At 37.2% G+C, this 23,097-nt stretch overlaps 1 protein-coding gene across 2 annotated transcripts in view; it reads left to right on the top strand.

Moving 5' to 3' along the window:
- The window catches only part of INO80 (INO80 complex ATPase subunit), a 138,445-nt gene that overhangs the window by 9,927 nt on the left and 105,421 nt on the right, over positions 1-23,097 (top strand). For both annotated transcript variants that reach the window (XM_029951238.1, XM_029951237.1), the window contains exons 2-5: positions 18,139-18,324; positions 18,497-18,666; positions 18,760-18,827; positions 20,766-20,936. In XM_029951238.1, coding sequence (XP_029807098.1) covers positions 18,182-18,324; positions 18,497-18,666; positions 18,760-18,827; positions 20,766-20,936 — 552 coding nt within the window. In that variant the 5' untranslated portion in view covers positions 18,139-18,181. The remainder of the gene's footprint in view (positions 1-18,138; positions 18,325-18,496; positions 18,667-18,759; positions 18,828-20,765; positions 20,937-23,097) is intronic.

Genomic DNA, 23,097 nt, shown 5'->3' with positions numbered 1-23,097 from the left:
TTAATTTGATGAATTATTATTAGTTCCGATTGGCTGTTTTTCACTAGAAGAAAAAAAGAATGGGGCACCTGAGTGGCTCAGTTGGTTAAGCATCTGACTTCAGCTCAGTTCATGATCTCGCAGTTCCTGAGTTCAAGCTCCATATTGGGCTCTCTGCTGTCATTGTGAAGCCTGCTTTGGATCCTCTGTCTCCCCCCCCTCTGCCCGTCCTCTGCTTTCTCCCACTTTCTCTCTCCCTCTCCCTCTCTCCTGCTCTCCCTCTTTCACAAAATAGACATTAGAAAGATTCTTTTTAAGTTACCATGAGGAAAGGTCCATTAGATACCTCAGGAAACATTTCCTCCCTTTTTGATTTTTTGATTTAGTAATATATAAACCCTAAATGTTTAATAAATAGGGAATAAACTTGTTTGACTACAGGTTCTGTCTATAGTGTATACTGTGGAACTCCATAGAGACAGTTGTGCTAGTAGGCTATTTTTTTTTCCCATTCTGATAAGGTGTTGTTATAATATTTCCTATCTTGGTGAAGATACTCTTCATACTTTTCTCATACTTTGCTAGAAGAAATCAAATGCATTTTAATTATTTTCTTTTTGATAACATACTTCATTTTGGTATAATAGTAGTCCAGTTTCATTAATGAAGAACAGTAGGAATGGGAAAATGTGGGTAAGCATTTATTTCTTACACTACACCTGTGAGGTACACCAAAATATTTTCTCTTTGCCTTATAGAAATTTATGAAAGGGCTATCTTTTCTGGCCAGGAGTTCTTCATTCTATTTAAAATGGAGCTGTTGGTGCACTTGGGTGGCTCAGTCAGTTGAGTGTCTGATTCTTGATTTTGGCTCAGATCATGATACTAGAGTTGTGGGATCGAGCCTCACATTGGGCCCTATGCTGAGCGTGGAGCCTGCTTATGATTCTCTCTCTCCCTCTACCCCTCACCCCCACTTGTGCTCTGTCTTAAAAAAAAAAAAGTTTAAAATGCAGATGTTAGGGCACCTGGATGGCTCAGTCGGTTGAGCGTCTGACTTCGGCTCAGGTCATGATCTCATGGCTTGTGAGTTCGAGCCCCACATCAGGCTCAGCTCAGAGCCTGGGGTCTGCTTTGGATTCTGTTTCTCCCTCTGTCTCTGGCTTTCCCCTGCTCACACTCTGTCCCTCTCTGTCAAAATAAATAAAGATTAAAAATTAAAAAAATAATAACATTTAAAAAATAAAATGCAGATGTTAATTATTTTTGAAACTTTGTGCTTTTGGTAAACGCTGGACTTGTTAAATTGCTAGACTGTTCACAGGCTCTTGAGCAGATTATTTCTGGCCTGCTTATAGAGGGCTCTGTCAGCCTCTGTTCCTTGAGGACAAGGTCTTCTCATTCAGTTTCTGGTATATGATAACCTCTTGGTGAATATTTGATGGTCTGAAAGGACAATTTTGGCTCAACTAGGATTTTCTTTAAAGAGTGCTTTGTGATTGATTTACTTCTCATTTGCCATGTGTTAGGGTGAAAAATTTATTGTTCAATGTGGATACTTTTGAAAGTGAAAGGAGAGGAGGGACTATTAGAAATTTTACTTAGGGAGAAACAACAGGCATGAACTTGTACTGTCTTGGGCAAATCAACTAGGAGGTTTGGTCACCCAAATTATGAGGCCGTTTTTTTTTGTTTTTGTTGTAGCAGTCTGGTGGTGAAGAGTTGGGAATTTGGTGTCACCAATAATAGATCTGAATTCTTATTCTAGCTTGGGAAAATTATCTTATAAGAATAAGTGTTGGGGTGCCTGAGTGGCTCAGTTGGTTTAGCATCTGATTTTGGCTCAGGTCATGGTCTCTCGGATTGTGGGTATGAGCTCAGAGTTGGGCTCTGTGCTGACCGTGGGGAGTCTACTTGGGATTCTCTCTTCTCTCTCTGCGCATCCCCCACTCACATTTTCTCTGTCAAAATAAACAAACTTAAAAATAAAAAGTATTAAAATGAGAATAAGATTTAATTATTGTGGGGATTAAACAGGCTCGAGTTACCAAAGCATCTGAGACAGAAAAGCCTCCCATGCTAGTGTGCTCTTACTCAGTGTAGGTCTTTCGTCCTCTCCTCCCATTGTGCTGTAACTAGAGGTTTTGCTTACAACTGAGCCTGGTTTTGAGAACTTTTTTAATGGTTAAGACGAATTGAAACATTTCACTAAAACATTTTAGTGATTTTAGTGAATGCAGAAATGTTTTTCAGTTGAGCCATTGAGGTTATTTTTTGTTGAATTATATAATGTGGTGGGCAGGAAATGACTATCCTATGAAACCTAATTACTCTTACTCTTTCTCAAAATATTCATGAAAAACTTCTTTCCAATTTTTTTTTGCAGAATTGCTGAAAGATATTTTAATAGTTTTCATTTACCAGAATAGTCACTTGTAACCTTTATTTCAGCTTAATGGATTGATACAAATTTTACTGAATAGGTAAAAAACTAATTCACATGAGAATTTCATTAAGTTTCTTATCAATATTTATACTGTGCAGATTTATGTTTTCTCTGTTGGTATTTGAATTTGTTTTCCCCCGTTTTGCTAATTTGTTAAGTTTTAGTTATTTGTGGCTTTTAAAAAAGGAAACAAAATAGAAGCTGTTTTCATAGACTTTATTCATTGGTACAGGTATCCACACATTTCAGCTCTTAAAACTCAGTAATAAAATGGCAAGTAACCCAAATTAAAAAAATTTTGTTTATCAGTTTGCAAGAATATTTTTTAAAAAATCAGTTTGTAGAGGGCATTGGAAATACTATAATCTGTAATCAGGCCTAAGGGCCCCATTTGCAACTCCATACCAAGAAAAAGTACAAATTCCCTGTAACACAAATGTCATAACCTTATAAAGATTCTCGTAGAAGTCTGAGAAGTTCCAAGTCCACCCAGAATTACTCCAAAAGATCCTGGTACATGTATATTCTCTTGCAGCTCAAATTAGGATCCAATTTCCAGCCATGGCCCTTAAAAGTCTTTTTTTGTGCTCTTTCAATACCAGTCTAAGGTAGATACTGAAAGCTCGCATAATGTATGTGATGCATAACTAGTATCCCTTACTGTTAAAATAAACAAAAGTGTTTTCCCTAGCTCTCCAATATTTTACAGGAAGCAACAATTTAACGTATTCTAAAAGGAGCAAACGAAGTAATTCCCATTTCTCTTAGTTGGATCTATATCATTGTGACTCTTCTTAACCCTAGATCTTTCTGCATTATCTTCGTATCTGTTGTTTGGTAAGTAAGGAATCATATGCAATACCAGAAGATCTGGAAGTCTTAGTACCAGAATACTTAACTCTGGTTCACAGTGTGGATGTATACTAATGCACAGAGTCTATGAAAATACATATTTGGGATATCACTCCCTCATCAGATACATGATTTAGAAATCTTTTCTCCCATTTGTGGGTTTTCAGTTTCTTGATTGTTTTGTTTATAGCACTAAAGTTAATTTTGATGAAATCCAGTTTATCTTTTTTCCCTTTGTTGTTGTTGCTATTTTAGAATAATCTAAGAAGTTGTTACCTCATTCAGGGTTATAAAGATTTATCCCTATGTTTTCCTTCTGTGATCTCTTCTGGGTTAATTTTTGTTTGTAAAGAGATCCAGCTTTTTTTTTTTTTTTTTTTTTTTTTTTTTTGGCATGTGTCTATTCTCTTTGTCACAGCACCATATGTTGAAAAGGCTGTTCTTTTCCCATTGAATTATCCTGAGCCTTGTTGGTAATCAGTTAACTCTTAATGTAAAGGTTTATTTCTGGACTCTCAGTTCTGTTACATTGATCTGTATGGCCAGCCAGCCATATGTCATACCACACATCTGAAGTATTACAGCTATGTAGTAAGTTTTGAAATTGGGAGTATGAGCCCTCTGGTTTTGTTCTTCGATATCAAGATTGTTTTGGCTATCTTAGGTGCTTTGCACTTCCATATGAATTTTAGGATCAGCTTGTCTATTTTTGCAAAAAAAAGCCAGTTTGGATTTTCATAGTTGTTATATTTAATCTAAATATATTATCATCTTCAAAATATTAAATCATTTGGTCCAGGAATCATGGGATATCTTTTCATTTATGTAGTTCTTTAATTTTTTTTCAATATATATACACACATATAAGTCTTGCAGTTCTTCGGTTAAGTTTATTCCAAAGTATTTTGGCTATTTTGTTTTGCCTTTTATTGTTTGTTTTAGTATTCTTTTAAAAGACTTTAAGTAATCTCTACACCCAATATTGGGCTCAAACTCATAGTCTTGAGATCAGTAGTCATATGCTTTACCATCTCAGCCAACCAGGTGCTCCTGTATTTTGTTCTTTTTGATGCTATTGTAAATAGAATTATTTTCTTCATTTTATTTTCAAATTGTTGAACACTGTATATAGAAATACTTTTTCTTCCTTTTTTTTTTAATGTTTTTTATTTATATTTGAGAGACAGAGACAGTGGGAGCAGAGGAGGGTCAGAGAGAGAGGGAGACACAGAATCTGAAACAGGCTCTAGGCTCTGGGCTAGCTGTCAGCACAGAGCCTGACACGGGACTCAAACCCACAAACCAGAAGATCATGACCTGAGCCAAAGCTAAACCGACTGAGCCACCCAGGTGCCCCTAGAAATACTATTGATTTTTGTATATTGATCTTGTACACTGCAAGATTACTAAGCTTGTTTGTTAGTTATAATAATTTTGTGGTGCATTTCTTAGGATTATCTATTTATATATAAGATCAGGTCATCTATAAACTCTTTTATGTTTATTTTATTTTTGAAAGAGAGACAGAACATGAGTACGGTAGTGGTAGATAGAAAGGGAGACAGAATCCCAAGCAGGCTCCAGACTGAGCTATCAGCACAGAGCCCGATGCAGGACCTGAACCCACAAACTGTGAGATCATGACCTGAGTCAAGTACGCCCAACTGACTGAGCCACCCAGGCACCCCCAGCTCATCTATTATGTCATCTATAAATAATAGTTTTACTTCTTTCCAATCTGGATGCTAATTGTTTTGTTTTGTTTTCCTAATTGCTCTGGCTAGAACTTTATAAGAGTTTTAAAAATTTAATTTAATTTAATTTTTATGTTATTTATTAAAAAATTTTAAAAATGTTTTATTTATTTTTGACAGGCAAATAGAGACAGAGTGCAAATGGGGACAGGGCAGAGAGAGGGAGACACAGGATCTGAAGCACGCTCTAGGCTCTTAGTTGTTAGTACAGAGCCCAGTGAGGGGCTTGAAGTAATCATGACCTGGGCCGAGGTCAGACACTTAACTGACTGAGCCACCGAGGTGCACTTAATTTTATTTTTAAGTGCAGTTTTGAGTATTAGTTGTGAAAGTAGACAGTCTTGTCTTATTCCTGATTTTAAGGGGGATAGCATTCTGTCTTTCACCATTAGAATGATGTGCATGTTGTATAGTACCCTTTATCAGATTGAGAGAGTTCTTACTATTTCTAGTTTATTGAGTGTTTTTATTTTGAAATGGTATTGGTTTCCATCGAGTCATTTTTCTGTGTTAATTGAGAAGCTCAGGTGGTTTTTATTTTGTTCTTTTTTTTTTTAGGTTTATTTATTTATGAGAGATGGTGACAGCATGAGTGGGCGAGGGATAGAGTGAGACAGGGAAACACAGAATCTAAAGCAGGCTCCAGGCTCTGAGCTGTCAGCACAGAGCCTGATGCGAGGCTCGAACCCATGAACTGTGAGATCATGACCTGAGCTGAAGTCGGAGGCTTAACCAACTGAGCCACCGAGGTGCCCCGTATTTGTTCTATTTTTTATCTTTGTTCTATTAATGTGTTAAACTACATTGGTTAATTTGTAAAATGTTACACAAACCTTGTATTCTTAAGATAGATTCTACTTGTTAATGCTGTATAATCCTTTTTATATGTTGCTAGAATCATTTGTCAGTATTCTATTGAGATTTTTGTTTTTATAAGGGATATTACTTTGTAGTTAAAATAAATTTTTTAAAAACTTTTATTTATTTTTGAGAGGCAGATCACAAATGGGGGAGGGGCAGAGAGAGAGGGAGACTCAGAATCTAAAGCAGGCTCCAGGCTCTGAGTTGTCAGCACAGCGCCCAATGCAAGGCTTGAATCCACAAACTGTGAGATCATGACCTGAGTGGGCACTCAGCCACCTGAGACTAGGCACACCTAGGTTGTAGTTTTCCTATGATGTCTTTGGGTGGCTTTGGAATCAGGGTAATGCTGGCCACACAGAATGACATGGCAGTTGTCCTTTCCTCTTCTGTGATCAGGAAGAGTTTGTGAAGCATTTATATTAATTTTGCTTTAAATGTTTGATAAAATTTATCATTGGAGCCATTGGGCCTGGGCTTTGTGTGAGTGTGTGTGTGTGGGGGGGAGTTTGAATCATGAAATTTTATATGACAATTAGATTAGTCATTTTCTGTTTTTTTTTTTTTTTGGTTATAAATACATAGAAGGATCTTCCATATCTTTTTACAAAAATATTTCTTAATGTTTGTTTATTTTTGAGAGAGAGAGAAAGTGTGAGCAAGGGAGGGGCATAGAGTCAAGGAGACACGGAATCCAAAGCAGGGTCCAGGCTCTGAGCTGTCAGCAAAAAGCCAGATGCAGGGCTCGAACTCAGGAACTGTGAGATCATGATGTGAGCTGAAGTCAGACGTTTAACTAACTTGAGCCACCCAGGTGCCCCAGGATCTTCCATATTTAAATTTGCTGTTTCCTCATCAAAGATACAGCTATTTATAACTTATGCAGTCAGGAGTGACAAATTCCTTTTTTTTTTTTTTTAAGTTTATTTATTTTGGGAGAGAGAGAGAGTGGGGTGGGGGAGGGAGAGAGGGACAGGCAGGGAGAGAGGGAAAGAGAGAATCCCAGCCAAGCTCCACGCTGTCAATGCCAGAGCCTGACACAAATAACTGTGAGATCATGACCTGAGCTGAAATCAAGAGTCAGATGCTTAACTGACTGAACCACTCAGGTGCCTCCATCTTTTTTTTTTTTTTTTTTTTTGAGGAGCCACAGTATCATATATTTATCAAACTCCTCCTTTCCTAGAGCTTTTTAGTTCCTGAAGATGTATCCTCACAGCATTTTTGGGGGAGAGATTAGGCAAGGACAAGTCTCCCCAAATTTGGAATAGGGAGCCTGAAACCCACCAAAGTGCATTAGCTGAAGTCATGACTGTGGTAAGGCAGGGCCCAGAAGTGAGTCTTTACCTCCCACTTGTCAGAGGTCAGCAGGCTAAGCCGGTGGTTGGTTCCTAACCATTTGGATTTTCTGGTCCAGTAGAATTTCCAAATAATTTTGGGGGCTGGTTTTAAAATAATTTAGGTATGCGGACTTTTTTTTTTTTAAGGGTATTTAAAAAAACACCCACTAATATCACCATTATGGCTTACAATAAAGACATTTTAGCTCCAAAATTTTTAGGAAAAGCTATCCACCTCAGAATAAAGGACTCTTTTTCCAAAGAAATTATAGTTGGAGACAAATTTATTATATGACACTTCACATAGTCTAACACTCACAAAAAATCATTTTTTCCTGAACTCCAATGGCACGTTTTCTGTACATCTTTTAAGTGACTTCCTAAGTGTACTTTTTATTGTTATTTATGTTTGAGTCTGATCTCTTCTACTAAGCTGAATTCTCTGAAGGAAATACCTTTCTCTACACTGCACTTTAGAGTTCAGCAATTGAATGCCTGAGTGAATGAAATGTTACTCTAATGTTCATGTGAAAATTATATCTCACTTCTTTTTGGTCTTATTTCCATTTATGAAAATAATATGGAGTTCATTTACTTGGCCTGGTTATGCTGTTTGTGCCATAGTTCTGCAAATTATCAGTGTAACCTGTGGATCTGATGCAGTAGATCACTTTCAGTCATAACTAATTTGGGCTACGGAGTATCTGAGTTACAGGGGAACAGAGGTGGGAAATTCAGTTATTTTGTTCCCCTAATGTTTGGCCTACAGCCCATAACCTGTAGGCTGTCTTTAGTCCTGCAAATGCTTCAAAGCTATAGTTCTGTTCCTAAGAGCTATACTTTTAGTTCCTAAGAGATATACCTTTATTTGGCCTTTTCTGTATTAGTTTTGGTAGTTTAGGAATTATTTCTTTTTTTACATTTATTTATTTTTGAGAGACAAAGTTAGAGCATGAGTGGGGGATGGGCAGAGAGCGGAGACACAGAATCTGAAGCAGGCTCCAGGCTCTGAGCCAGTGTTTAGCACAGAGCCTGATGTGGGATTCGAACCCACAAACCGTGAGATCATGACCTGAGCTGAAGTCTGATGCTCAGCTGACTGAGCAACTCGGGTGCCCCTAAGAATTACTTCTTAAAGGCAGATATAATTGAACTCTTTTTAGATACTTGACTGAATCATTGATGCCCTGTATCTGGTCTTTTCTGAGTTATTTTGATAAGTATTTTGCCAAAAAGTGAAATGAATTTGGAATGTTTTTTAGGGAGAGATTATGAGCCCATTAGCATATTAAGTCTAAAAATTCTGAAGCCTAAATTTAATGCTTTAATACTTTTAATATTAATGGACATTTAGTATCTTTTAAAAAATATTTTAAAAAGTTATTGAATTATTATTTTTAAGTTCATTTTATTTTGGGAGAGGTAGAGTGTGGGTGGGAGAGGGGCAGAGAGAGGGAAAATCCCAAGCTGGCTCCCTGCTCTCAGTGCAGAGCTCATGCACCGGCTCAAACCCAGGAACCAAGAGATCATGACCTGAACTGAAGCACACACTCAACTGACTGAGCCACCCAGACACTACTAAAGATTTTATTTTTAAGTGATCTCTATACCCAAAGTGTGGCTCAAACTTCCAACCCTTAGCTAGCCAGGTGCCCCCAATATCTTGATCCTAGTCAAGATTTCAGAGAAGCAAACTTTGGGAAGTGCTTCTGCAAATAATTCGTATGAAACCAGTTTTGGGCAAAGCTATAAAGAGGAAATCAGAGGTGAAAATAGAGTTAAGTATGCAAAGTTTAAATGGGTAAGTCTTAGGACAAATAATTGTAAATGGCCATCATTACAATTTGTAGTACTTTATGAGGTGGTCATTATATATCCCATGCTTACCATTGCTGTTAGGCAAAAAGATTAAAAGTCAACCCTTCTCTCTTTAAAAATGAAAAGAAAGAAATTTTTAAGCCAAACTAAAAGCTGTTTGGACTAGGCTATCATTTGAACAGTGTTTATTACCTCATCTCCATCTAGAGATAGAGTGACTTTCTCTTCAAGTAGTTATCTTTGTCAGGCTTTTCATTTGGAAGAAGATAAAAATCCTGTCCTCGGGTTAGTATTGGCGTTTGGTGCAGGTATCCTTCAGATGCTTGTCTAGCAGTAACACCTTGATCTCCTCTCATATTTACATAAAGCTTGTATGAAAGATGATTTTATGTGGAATCGCCTGAAAGATGTTTAGTACATGCATTCTCCTGTTCAACAAGTGTGCATAATGAATGATTGAACCCATTGTGTTTAACTTTCTGTTACTTGACTACTTTTGATCTTTTCATTTGTTTTATTCAGACTTTCATTCCCAAATCATGTGTCCAGGATGGAAGTAGAAGTAGTCATGGACTATAGATGATCTTTATGTAGAATGTAACATTAGAACTAGAGTTTTGGGGGCTCCTGGGTGGCTCAGTTGGCTAAGCATCCAATTCTTGATTTTGTCTCTGGTCATGATCTAACAGTTCATGAGTTCGAGCCCTGTGTCAGGCTCCATGCTGACCATGAAGAGCCTGCTTAGAATTCTCTCTCTCCTTCTCTTTCTGCCCCTTCCCCACTCACACATGATTGCTTGCTAAATAAATAAATAAATAAATAACAACAACAACAACAATAACAAAAAAACTAAAGTTTTTTAGCTTTGACCTTTGAGACTGTGCATTAAAAAGCAAATTAATGTGGTCATTTGTAAATATCAGAACCAAATAAGTTAATGAGACAGGAATTATTTGCTCAAATAGTTGAGGAAGGGAGATAAGGCATGTATATATCCTATAAGTAGACTGTACTATCATGTAAGTGCCAGGCTTTCTATAAATAACCATTTAGAACTTCAAAGAAGAGAGAATAGTCTTACTTGGGAATAATCTACGAGTGAGATATTTCATTTTGTCTTTGAAGGATTCTGGTTCAACTTAGTAAGACTTTCTTCAGAAACATTATTCGTAGGACAAGGGCAAGGCAGCTTCCATAAAGACAGTGTAGTAACTAGACAGTGCAAAGTGTCAGTCTGGGATCACACATGGATACACAGATATGGAAATATGATGTGTGTGAGTATGATTTGGAAGTAGACACTTTGCCATGGATATCAAACTGTAGTCTGGGCCTCTGAAGTATGATCAGAGTCCAGCTGGAGGATAACCAGGTTTAAAGAGCCAGAGTTCAGGGTATGGAGCAGGCCAGTCAATGGTTAATTGCACTAACAACGTATATTAATAGTCCTTTCAGTCTTTGAAATGGTCAGATGAATTTTAAAGAACTCTTCACTTGATGATTAGGATGGGTCTGACAGCAAGTTAAGAGACATCTTCAGGGTATTCTTAACTTGTCTGGAGTGTAGAAGGGTAGTAAAAGATTAAATTGGAAAGGTGATTTGCAGCCAGATTATAAAGGTCTTTGAATTTTAGGTAGAGGAATTTAGACTTTATTGATTTTTGGAAAGCTGTTGAGGGTAACAACATCATCAGAGCAATGTTTTGGGAACTGATCTAGTAGTTGTTGTGAGGATGGATTAGAGCCAGAAGAACCTGGAGGTGGGAAGCCAAATTAGGAGCAGTAATCTAGGTATGAGATGATAACCTAAATGGAAACAAGGACAGATTCCAGACATCATCCCAAAAGAAGAATTAAGTAGACATGGAGATTGATTAGCTATAAAGAGATAAGTAGAGAGTAATGTAAAAATGATTCACAGATTTTGAGTCTGAATAGCTAACTGTAGTATAAATAGGAAAGACAGATGAACTAGCTGGTATAGGGGCAGATGAGAAGTTTTCAGTTTGAAGGGTTCAGTGGTATATCAAGGATGGAATTCATCAAGCATCTAGAAATGTAGATTGTGTACTTTGTAAGATGGAGGCCAGAAAGTCAGCCACATACAGCAGTATTAATCCAAGTCTTGGAAATAGATGAAGAGGGATAAGGATGGATGACAGAACTTTGATGGACTCCACATTTAGAATAAAGTTTTCATTAAGGAGGTGAAGGATTAGTCCAAGAAATTGTCAGAGACATGGAGAGTATCCAGATGTAAGTGTTAGTCAAGAATACTGACTTCTGTTCATCCATTTCGATAAAATAGTGCTTTATCAGAGAGAGTGGGTGGGTCTTTAACCTTTTAAGACCGAACTCTCCCTTTTTTTTTTATCCTGAAATGAAATCTTCAGGTAATACTTTGTATATAAGTATATATAAATTTATACATATATGTAAAATTAAAAAGCAATATAATGCTCCAATTGTAATATATTGGAAAAAATAATTTATTATAATATGTGTATTTTATTTATTTTAAAATGTGGCTACATGGGCATGACCCACAGTGAATGACATGAAGTAGTCCTGTTTGTACACCAGTATGTAGAGTCACCTTGACTGAAGAGTTAACAAATATAGACTGATAAAGTCTACTTGTATTTGTGGCTCAAATGCTACAAAGAAAAAGAAGGAACTATAGTGGAATAGAAAATAATGGAGAGATTTGTTCCTCAAGTCCTTTTAAGAACGAGGGAATGAGTTCATAATTTTGAGGAAGAGGGAAACTGGAATAATCTTTGTAGAGAATGAGAAACAATTGGTAAGAGGTGGGTAAAACGGTTGTTGAGAAATGTCATGTGTTCTTTTGAAATTGGATAACAGCTGGTGGGTCAGGTTAGCATGGCCCTGTTTCCTTATGGAGATTCAGACAAATATAGGAGATTAAAGTATAGGTTATTAGAAAAGCAGCTGCCCTTTTTTTTTTTTTTTTTTTAAGATTTTAGTTTTAATCGTTACACCCAATGTAGGGCTTGAATTTATAATTCTGAGATAAAGAGTTGCAAACTTTACTGACTGAACCAGCCAGGTGTCTCAGAGTAGCCCTTTGTAACAGACTGGCTACGGCATCTAGGTTGAACAGAGAGCCTGTTCAATAGCCAATCTTTTTTTTTTTAATGTTTTATTTATTTTTGATACAGAGAGAGAGAGACAGAGCATGAGAGGGGGAGGGGCAAAGAGAGAAGGAGACACAGAACTGGAAGCAGGTTCCAGGCTCTGAGCTAGCTGGCAGCACAGAGCCTGACGTGGGGCTTAAACCCACGAACGTGAGATCTGACCTGAGCCGAAGCTGGATGCTTAACCGACTGAGCCACCCAGGCGCCCCTCAATAGCCAATCTTAAAGGCTATTAAAAAATAATTGAGAATGGTGTTGATGGATGATTGGCACCACTATGTGAATGCACTTAATGCCACTGACCTTTACACTTAAAAATGATTAAAATGGTAAAATTTGGGTTATATGTATTTTACCACAATAAAAAGATTCTAATTGAACACTTTAAAAATATTCCCTTACTCTCCAGGTATCATCATGAGACTACTACTTGTAGAGATATGTCAGAAACTTCATATTTGTAGCAACTCCTCTTTTTAGCCTTGTGGAAGTAAGAGTGTGCATCATGTTTGACATTTCAGCCATCAGTGGTGATATGCTACAAAGTCATTCTGGGAGAATCACACTACAGGATTGATGCATACTGGGAGTCACATGGGGCCATATATTGAGCATTGTAATAAAAGTAATTGTGGTCTTTCCTGGACAAATTGGTTTTGGCTTCATGTTCATGTCTAACTTAGTTACTAAGAAAGTATATTTGAAAATAGTTCTTTTTGGGGCTCCTGGGTGGCTCAGTCGGTTAGGCCTCCGACTTCGGCTCAGGTCAGATCTCACGTTCGTGGGTTCGAGCCCCGCGTCAGGCTCTGTGCTGACGGCTAGCTCAGAGCCTGGAGCCTGCTTCCCGTTCTGTGTCTCCTTCTCTCCCTGACCCTCCCCCTCTCATGCTCTGTCTCTCCTGTATCAAAAATTAATAAAAAACATTAAAAAATTAAAAAAAAAGAAAAGAAAATAGTTCTTTTTGAATCACCTAGTATTACTTTGAGTCACACCTGCAAACCTCCTTAATTAGGACCATTTTCATTATCAGCCAAAATAAATACATGAGGTCAGTTATTTTCTTTTAAAGATTGCATTTTTAAGTTATCTCTGCACCCAATGTGGGGTTCAAACTCATAACCCTGAGATCAAGAGTTACATTCTCCTCTGCCTGAGCTAGCCAGATACCCCAGGATCACTTTATTTTTTAATAAAACATTAGGAGGGAGCCAGTTAACAATTTTATATGCTTTAATTTATATGTATGTACATCAAGATGAATTACATTTATTCTCAGAGAATTTTGCTGTATTTTTGAGACAGTGTTGTTTCCTTCAAATCTTTTGCAGTGGGTACATGTTATGTTTCACAGTGAACAGTAGAACATATTAAAGCCTTTTAAAAAAGAATTTTTAGCATTCTTTTCTCTTTGTGTTACCAAATATTGCTATTTTATGTATCATGAAATTTACCTCATTTATATGTACAATTCAGTGATTTTAAACAAAATTACAGATTTGTATAACCAACAATACAGCATGTGTTTAGCACTTTTCCACTTTTCTAAAAAAGATGTCTCATATCCATCTACAGTCAGTCTCCTTTTGCATACCTAACCAACCAGTAATTTACTTCCAGACTCCATAGATTTCCTTTTCTGGATATTTCATGTAAGTGGAATTCTATAATATGTGGTCTTTTGTGCCCGACTTTTTTTTGTTAACTCAGCATAATGTTTTCGAGATCCATTCATGTTGTTGCATGTATCAGTTGTTTATTCTTTTTTATTGCTGATAATATTCCATTGTGTGGATATATATTTTATTTATTCACTGGTTGATAAACATTTGGATTGTTTTGCTTTCTGACTATTAGGAATAATGCGGCTGTAAACATTCACATCAAAAGCTTTGGGTGAACATACAGTTTTATTTTTCTTGAGTAAATAGGAGTAGAAATGCTGGGTCATATGGTAGCTCTATATTTTAAAATTTTAAGAAAGTGCCAACTGTTTTCTATAGTAACTATAGTATTTTACATTAAAAAAATGTTTATTTTGAGAAAGAGCAAGCTGTGGAGGGGCAGAAAGAAAGGGAAGCAGAGAATCCCAAGCAGACTCCACACTGTCAGCACAGAGCCCATTGTGGGGCTTGAGTCCAAGAACCATGAGATCATGACCTGAGCCAAAATCAGGAGTCAGATGCTCAACTGACTGAACCATCCAAGTGCCCCTGTAATATTACACATTTTAACTAGTAGTGTATGAAGACTTCAGTTTTTCCACATCCTCCCCAATAGTTGTTAGAATCTATCTTTTTTATTATAGCCATTCTGGTGAGTATAGGGTGGTATCTCACTAATATTTTGATTTGCATTTTTTGGATGTTGAGGATCTTTATGTGCCTATTAGCCATTTGTATATCTTCCTTCACAAAATGTGTGTTCAAAGCCTTTTGCCTATTTCTTAGTTGAGTTGTCTTCTTACTGAGTTGTTGTAAGAGTTCTTTATATATTGTGGATACAAGTCTGTTTTCCCCACACCGCCCCCAACTGAAACTTAGTAATACTTCCTGATATTCACTTAAATACAAAGTTTAAATTAAATAGGTTATGTTGTGAAGATTTTTGCTATCAGAACAGTTCAAAATCTTAGCCTTATGAACTTCATGCGTTGCCATCCTTCTTATGTTTCTTAAATTCTGCCAGTGAGATTGTTTTCTTTTTAATGTTTATTTATTTTTGAGAAAGAGAGACAGACAGAGCACGAGTTGGGGAGGGGCAGAGAGAGAGCGAGACACAGAATTCAAAGCAGGCTTCAGGCTCTGATCTGTCAGCCCAGAGCCCTACACAGGGCTCGAACTCACAAACCGTGAGATCATGACCTGAGCCAAATGAGACGCTTAACTGACTCAGCCACCCAGGCATCCCTAGTGAGTTTGTGAGTGAACATACAGTAGTTTCTTTTTTTTTTTTTAATATTTTATTGTCAACGAACATACAGTAGTTTCAACTGAGCATCCAAAAGGGTTTTCTTCCAACATAACACTATAAACAAATTAATTTGTTGCCTATTTTATCTAAAAATTATGACCATTTCTTCTTTAATAATTCTGTCTAAATTCTAAAATCAATATTGAATTGAATTTTAGGCAAGACTATCCCACTACTAACCTGTTACTCCGTGTTAGTGTCTTTGTAATGAAATTGGTTTAAAAATTTTTTTTTTAAATGTTTTATTTATTTTTGATACAGAGAGAGACAGAGCATGAGAGGGGGAGGGGCAGAGAGAGAAGGAGGCACAGAACCGGAAGCAGGCTCCAGGCTCTGAGCTGGCTGTCAGCACAGAGCCCGACGCGGGGCTCGAACCCACGAACGTGAGATCTGACCTGAGCCGAAGTCGGAGGCCTAACCGACTGAGCCACCCAGGCGCCCTGACATCGGTTTAAAAAATGGTGGTTATTGACAGTTTGTATTGACCACTTATTGACCTTGAACTAAAGACTAATCTGTTTAGTTTAACATAAATCTTAGTTGTTAATGCTTTTAGAAAACCCTGCACCTCAATGAGCAAGAATCGTTTCTAGAAGAATATTTCAAATAATACAAATTAAATTCTAAGTCACCTGTAATCCTTGTGCATTTTCTTTACATTGTCTTACTTTCTCAAAACTTGAATATATATTTATACTCTGCAGAATTGGTGCTTAAAAGTATTTGGTCCTTGGGATTATGTTCTTCACAATATCAAAGTATAAACCCGAGCAACCTGAATGGTAGATCCTGCCTGTTAAAAAAAGAAAAGCACTGGTTTAGGAACCAGGAAACCTGGCTCTGCAAAAGAGCTCAGTGATTGTGAACAAATTATTTAATCCTTATGGTTTTTAGTTTCCTCATCTGTAAAATGACCTAGTTGGGCTAGATAATCTCTATGATCCCTTCCAATTCTGAATATTTTGAACATACACTGTTTGAAAATACTCTGGAATTTAAAAAAAAAATTTTATTTTGAGAGAGAGTGAGGGCACAAGCAGGGGAGGGGCAGAGAGAGAGAAAATCCCAAGCAGGCTCTGTGCTATCAGTGCAGAGCCTGACATGGGGCTTGATTTCACAAAAGCAAGATCATGACCTGAGCCATTAAGAGTTTCACACTTAACTGACTGAGCCATCCAGGTGCCCCAATACTTTGGTATTTCTTATAAAGCTCTTTCACATGTACTTTATCATTTTATTCTTAAAAGATTCCCTGAAGTAGAGAAGTCAGATCTTTAGAGGATAGATAGAAAAGTTGGGTATCATCTTAAAATTATTACTATTTTTAGATTTCCATGGCAATTTATTGTTCATTAGTTTCCCAACGTTTTCATGAAGATTCATTTTATTTTTTATATTGAAGTATAGTTGATATACAGTGTTATATTAGTGTCAGGGGTGCAACATAGTGATTTGACATTCTATATATTACGTAGTGCAATAGTGGATATCCACTATTAGCTGTAGTCACTACCACTTACTGTTATTAGGATATTATTGACTATATTCTCTATGTTATACTTTTCATTTCCATGACTTTTTATAACTAAATATTTGTGTATATGTCTTTTATCAAATATACAACTTGCAGGTATTTTCTTCTGTGGCTTGTTTTTATCTTTTTAATAATATTGCTTAAAGTACAAAAGTTTAAAATTTTCATGGCCTAATTGTCAGTTTTGTTTTTTTTTTTTTTTTTGTACTGGATTGTGTTTTTTGGTTCACCTAGATCACGACGATTTTCTCCTGTTTTTTGGTTGTTTGGGTTTTTGGGTAAAAATTTGGGGTTTTACATTTAGGTCTCTGATCCATTTTGAGTTAATTTTTTGCATAGTATAAGATAAAGGCTTAAATTAATCTTTTTTTGTAAGTGGATATCCAATTGAAAAGACTGGCTTTTCTCCTATTCAATTGCCTTCTCACCTTCACTGAAAATTGACCATTATGTATGGGTTTATTTCTAGATTCTCAGGTTTGTTCTCTTGGTCTGTGTGATTATCCTTATGCCACTATCATACTGACCTGACTATTGTGGCTTTTAAAATATTTTAAAATCTGGAGGCATAAGTCATTCAACTCTGTTCTTTTATAAAATTATTTTGGCTATTTTGGTTTCTTTGCATTTCTATATAAATTTAAGAATTAGCTTATCAGTTTCTGAGAAAAGAAATTGTGATTTTGTTGGAGATTATGTACAATATATAAATCAGCTGGGGGAAATTTTTTTAACATTTCCTGAAATAGAAAGATTATATATGGAAACTTCTAAAAGCAATTATAAAAAGAGAAGACAACTCAGAGATGTTATTGTTTCCCTTAACACTGTATGGTAGCAACAACAACAACAACAAAATGCACAGGCTTTACCTTTGTTTCTCATTCTTATATTTTCTTTGCTCCATTTTTCTAAATCATTTCTATATTTACACTTTAAAGAGTGTTTAGAAGTGTGTAAAATACTCTGCAAATATATTTATTCCCTTGTAAATGGAGTACCTCACACATATGTACAAGGGCAAATAAAAATGAAAAAGGGAACAGCTGTCTTGAAGGTGATGCTGAGAACAAGTGTCTTGTATGAGATGTACAAGAGAGAGCTTATGGTGTAGATTTAGGTAATTGCAGTTGTTAATTGTAGGACAAAAGTGAAGTGGATGTAAGTTTTAAGGGACTATTTCAAAGAAGTATATGAATTTTTGTTGTTACATATGACATTATTTGTATACTTTGATGTTCTCATTCTTTTAACTTCTGCTTTTGCGTTAGGAAACAGTGCCAACTGAGAACTTTATTAAGGTCTTTCTACAGACTACTGTCTTCTTATCGTGTGTTCTAAAAGCTCTGATTTCTCTTCACATTGATAGCACGCAGGCAAAATAAAGGGGGAATAAAGAGTATTCTGTCTTTTACCGCTTTTGCAGCCGTGAAGTTGGAGACCCTTGTGCATGAAGACAGATTTGTTCTATGGCCTCAGAGTTGGGTGCCGGGGACGATGGCGGCTGCACTGAGCTGGCAAAGCCCCTCTATCTTCAGTACCTGGAGAGGGCCCTCAGGTTGGACCATTTCTTGCGACAAACATCAGCCATCTTCAACAGGAATATTTCTAGGTATGCCGTTACATGTTCCCAATGTTTGACCACATTCCTGATTTCCATTGTCTCTTTACTTTTAGTATTTATGTATTTTATGGTTTTTGGTATGTGTAATATTTTCCCCCATAAATAAAAATATTTTGCTGAGTCAGCTGTGATTGTAGATTTGTCATTCTTCAATTTATAGTGATGAAAGTGAAGATGGACTGGATGATAGTAATCCTTTATTGCCCCAATCTGGGGATCCCTTAATACAAGTTAAGGAAGAACCGCCAAATTCATTGCTTGGTGAAACTTCTGGAGCAGGCAATTCTGGAATGTTAAACACATACTCACTGAATGGAGTTCTGCAGTCAGGTCAGTGTGGTATGAGGTCCCTCTTAGGACTATTTGTTCTCTTGGGGCAATCGTCCTTTCATTTTTTGTTGTTCTTTATGTTTCTTTACACAGAATCAAAATCTGACAAAGGGAATTTATATAACTTCTCTAAGTTGAAGAAAAGCAGAAAGTGGCTAAAGGTAAGAGATAAGGCAAATGTTTATAATTCAAATAACCTACTAAAATTACAAGCAGAAGGGAAGGTTGGCAGAGATTTTTCTAGACAAGAGTTTTCTATTCTGGGTGTGGTGTTTTGAAGAGATCATGTAGAAATATCTAGAGGCCTCAATGATGTTCACTTTAGGAAACATTTCTGAATATAGAACACTGTGAAGAGCAAAGGAGTAAAAAAACAGATGAGATCTTTGCCCTCAGTGGCTCACATTGTAATCAGGATTGTTAATGTCCTTTTCATTAGTTACTGAGTAGTTCAACAAATGTTGATTGAGTACATTGTATCTGCCTGATACTGTTGTAGACTGATAGCATTCCTATCCTGTAGAGTTTACATTCAGATTGGGGGAGGTAGTGAGTAATAAGTCTGTAAGCAAAGAAATAAAAGTGGCTTTAAAAAAGAGGTAACATTCCAGCTGATTTCTGAATGATCAGAACTATGTGAATGTTTTGCATAAGAGCATTTTTAAAAAATGTTTATTCGTTTTGAGAGGAGGTGAGGGAGAATGAGAATGCCAAGCAGGCTCCATATGGTCTATGCAGAGCTTGACTTGGGGGTTTGAACTCATGAAATGTGAGATCATGACCTGAGCTGAAATCAGGAGTCAGATACTTAACCAGTTGAGCCACCCAGGCACCCCTCAGATAAGAGCATTTCAATCAGAAGGAACACAACTGCAATCTTCTGAGAAAGGACGCAGCTCCGTATGTTCGGGGGAGAATGAAAGCCAGTATGGCTGGAACACAGTGAGAGAGGTGATGATAGAAGATGAGTTCAAGAACCTGATTGTGTAGGGTCTTATACAGCATGTTAAGGAATTTGTATTTTACTCTGGTATATTTCTGTGAGTGTTTATAGGCAAGGAAATGTTATCATCTTGTTTACATGCTTATAAGATAACTGTCATTGGCCCAACTGAGTTAAGGGTAGCATTTCTTCTATTGAAACCAATTATTTCTCTATTGGTTAATTTTCCTGTGAAGAGCTCAAAGTAATTTAAAGGTACTTTTTCTTTATTATCCCTTGGTCCTTTAAAAGGCTCATGTGTAAAAGGCCTAATTGCTTCATATCATTGTGGCTTTTGGGAATGCAGAAGTCTCTGTTTAGCCATCATATTTGTAAAAATTGAGATATAATTGATATACCATAAAATCTGCCCATTTAAAGAATATAATTTAGTAATTTTTAGTATATTAAAGTTTTGTGCAGCCCTTACCACTAATTCCAGAACATTTTCATCATTTCAAAAAGGAACTGTTCTTACTGGCAGTCACTTCCCATTCTCTACTTCCCCCAGCCCCTGGCAACCATTAATTTGTTTTCTTTCCCTATGGATTTGCCTATTCTGGAAATTTCATAGAAGTGAAGCCCTATCGTATGTGGCCTTTTGCACGTGACTTCTTTCACTTAGCATAGTTTTCATTGTTCATTCGTGTTGTGGCACAGATCAGTACTACTTTCCTTTCCATGGCTGACTAATATTTCATTATCTGGATAATAACAAAATCAATTAATGATTATTTGGGTGGTTTCTCTTTTATTAGCCATCACAGATTGCTTTCTATATTTCTTTATACCCAGTAGGTTGTTTCTTTGTTTTTAGGGTTTTTTTTGCCTTGGTATTTGACAGTTAAAATATCTTTTGTTAAGTGTAAGTGCTTAGTTATATCTAGCTTTGTTGCTGTTTATAGCATTTCCATGTATTAGTGCTCTCGAATTCACACCCACTGGGGTCAGTTGGTACATTTTTCTTTTTCACTTGGATTGGTAACGAATAATGTAAGGAGAACTGAAATGAATGTTTTCCAGCTATTTCTGTCCTTGTGTTGGGGAAAAATGCTTGGATTATAAATGGAATTATTTCATAGTGAAAGATTCCATTTCCATTTCCTCCTGTTTGCAGAGCATTCTGCTAAGTGATGAGTCGAGTGAGGCAGATTCTCAGAGTGAAGACAATGAAGAAGAAGAAGAAGAGGAAGAAGAACTCAACCTCAGCAGAGAAGAGCTTCATAACATGTTGCGGCTGCACAAATATAAGAAACTTCACCAGAATAAGTATAGTAAAGACAAGGAGGTAAGAGTTTCAGGAGAAATCTCAGGTATTTAACCTCTGGTTAATATTTGTTGAAAGATACATCATTTTACTTTTTTTTTTTTTAATGTTTGTTTATGTTTGAGAGAGAGTGAGCAGGGGAAGGATAGGGAGAAGGTTACAGAGGATCCCAAGCAGGCTCCTTGCTGACAACAGAGAGCCCAGTATGGGGCTCGAACTGACAAACCATAAGATTGTGACTTAAGCCAAAACTTAACCAACTTAGCCACCAAGGCCCCCCATACATCATTTTACTTTTATATTTAGATTGATGGTGATGGTTCTAATATAAACTTTATTGAAGTATATTTCACATTCCAAAAATATTTAGCCTTTTAAAGTGTATACTTCAGTGGTTTTTATAGTATATTCATAGAGATGTATAACTATTGTCACTATATAATTCCAGAATGTTTTCTCACTCCCGAAAGAAACTCCAGTCCCCTTAAATATTGCCTCTCATTTTCTCCATTTCCCTCAGTCCCAGGTAGCCACTTGTCACTGTAAATATGCCTGTTCCGGACATTGCATGCAAATGGAACAATTTGTAATCCTTTGTGTCTAGTTTATTCCTTAGCATGTTTTTAAAGTTTATTCATGTTGTAGCATGTACTTGTATTTTATTCCTTTTTATGGCCAGATAAGATTCCATTGTATGAACATACTGCATTTTACTTATCTATGTATCACTTAATGAATTAATTGGATTGTTTCTACTTTTTGGTTTTTATGAACCATAGCTATGAATAGTGAGTTGTTTCCACTTTGGGCTGTTATGATTATAAGACTACCAAGAAGATTTGTATAGAAGTTTTCGGAGTGGGAGTGGATATATATCTCTTGGATATATACCTAGAAGAGGAATTCTTGGGTCATATGATAATTCTATGCTTACCCTTTTGAGGAACTGCCAGGCTGCTTTCCAGAGTGGCTGCACCATTGTAAATTCTAGTGGTTCCTTTTTTAATGTAGTTGCTCTTTGAAAGTGTTCCCATCTTGAAAAAACTCCCTTTCTTCACATACTAACATTAAATTAATGATAGTTTTAAGTGGCAGCTATTTGAGTGCTGTTACTTATGATTTTTGTCAGAAGTGTGGCACTTTGTACATAATGAGCAATAGCATATTATTTATTTTTAAATGTTTTATGTTTGATACAGAGAGAGACAGAGCATGAGAGGGGGAGGGGTAGAGAAAGAAGGAGACACAGAACTGGAAGCAGGCTCCAGGCTCTGAGCTAGCTGTCAGCACAGAGCCTGATGCGGGGTTTGAACCCACGAACGTGAGATCTGACCTGAGCCGAAGTTGGAGGCTTAACCGACTGAGCCACCCAGGCGCCCCTAGCAATAGCTTATTTAAAGACTTAAAAACTTTCCAGCAATTAGTTACCACCCAACGTTAGTTCAGAAAACTTTGAATAATATGCTGAAGGTTATAAACCTGTTGGAGAATGAATAGCGAGATATCTGGCTTTTTTGACTTAGAGTTCCTTCTTAAAGTACAATGCTAGGCATTTGGTGTTTGAAATATTTGGTCTTGGTTTTTTTTGTTGTTGTTGTTGGGTTTTTTTTTTTTTAATCGCTGCGCATATAGATCGCTGCGCGTAAACCAGATGTTACCAGCAAAACCCCCTGCAGGCGAACCGGCTCTCAGGCCTCCCGGTGGGGTCCCGGACCCCACTCGCCCAACCTGCTATGGGTGAACTGGCCCTCCGGCCTCCCGGTGGGATCCTAGATCCCACTCACCCAACCTGATGGGGTGTCACTGCTGCCACCAGCAAAACCCCCTGTAGGTGAACCGGCTCTCCGGCCTCCCGGTGGGATCCCGGATCCCACTCGCCCAAGCTAAACCAGATGGCACAAATAGTGCCCCAGATGGGAGCCGGAGGAAGTCTCCTTCCGTTCCTGACTGGCTGCCCTATAGCGCGTCCGCCAGGGCTTTTGCCAGTTCCCGATACCGACCCCGAGCGGGAGTTCCTGAATGGACAGTGAAACAAGCACAGTCAGGTACTGACAAACAAGCAGACAGACAGACAGACAGACAGAGCCGGCTCACTTACCGATCGGTGTCGGAAACGACCCGTTGACTTGGGGTCTGGTGGGCTTTGAGGGAGAAAATCCCGGGCAAGCCCCCATATGTAATG

This window comes from Suricata suricatta, chromosome 9 (genome assembly GCF_006229205.1).
Source record: "Suricata suricatta isolate VVHF042 chromosome 9, meerkat_22Aug2017_6uvM2_HiC, whole genome shotgun sequence".
Classification (NCBI taxonomy): Eukaryota; Metazoa; Chordata; class Mammalia; order Carnivora; family Herpestidae; genus Suricata; species Suricata suricatta.
This window is presented reverse-complemented; position numbering and strand designations above follow the sequence as displayed.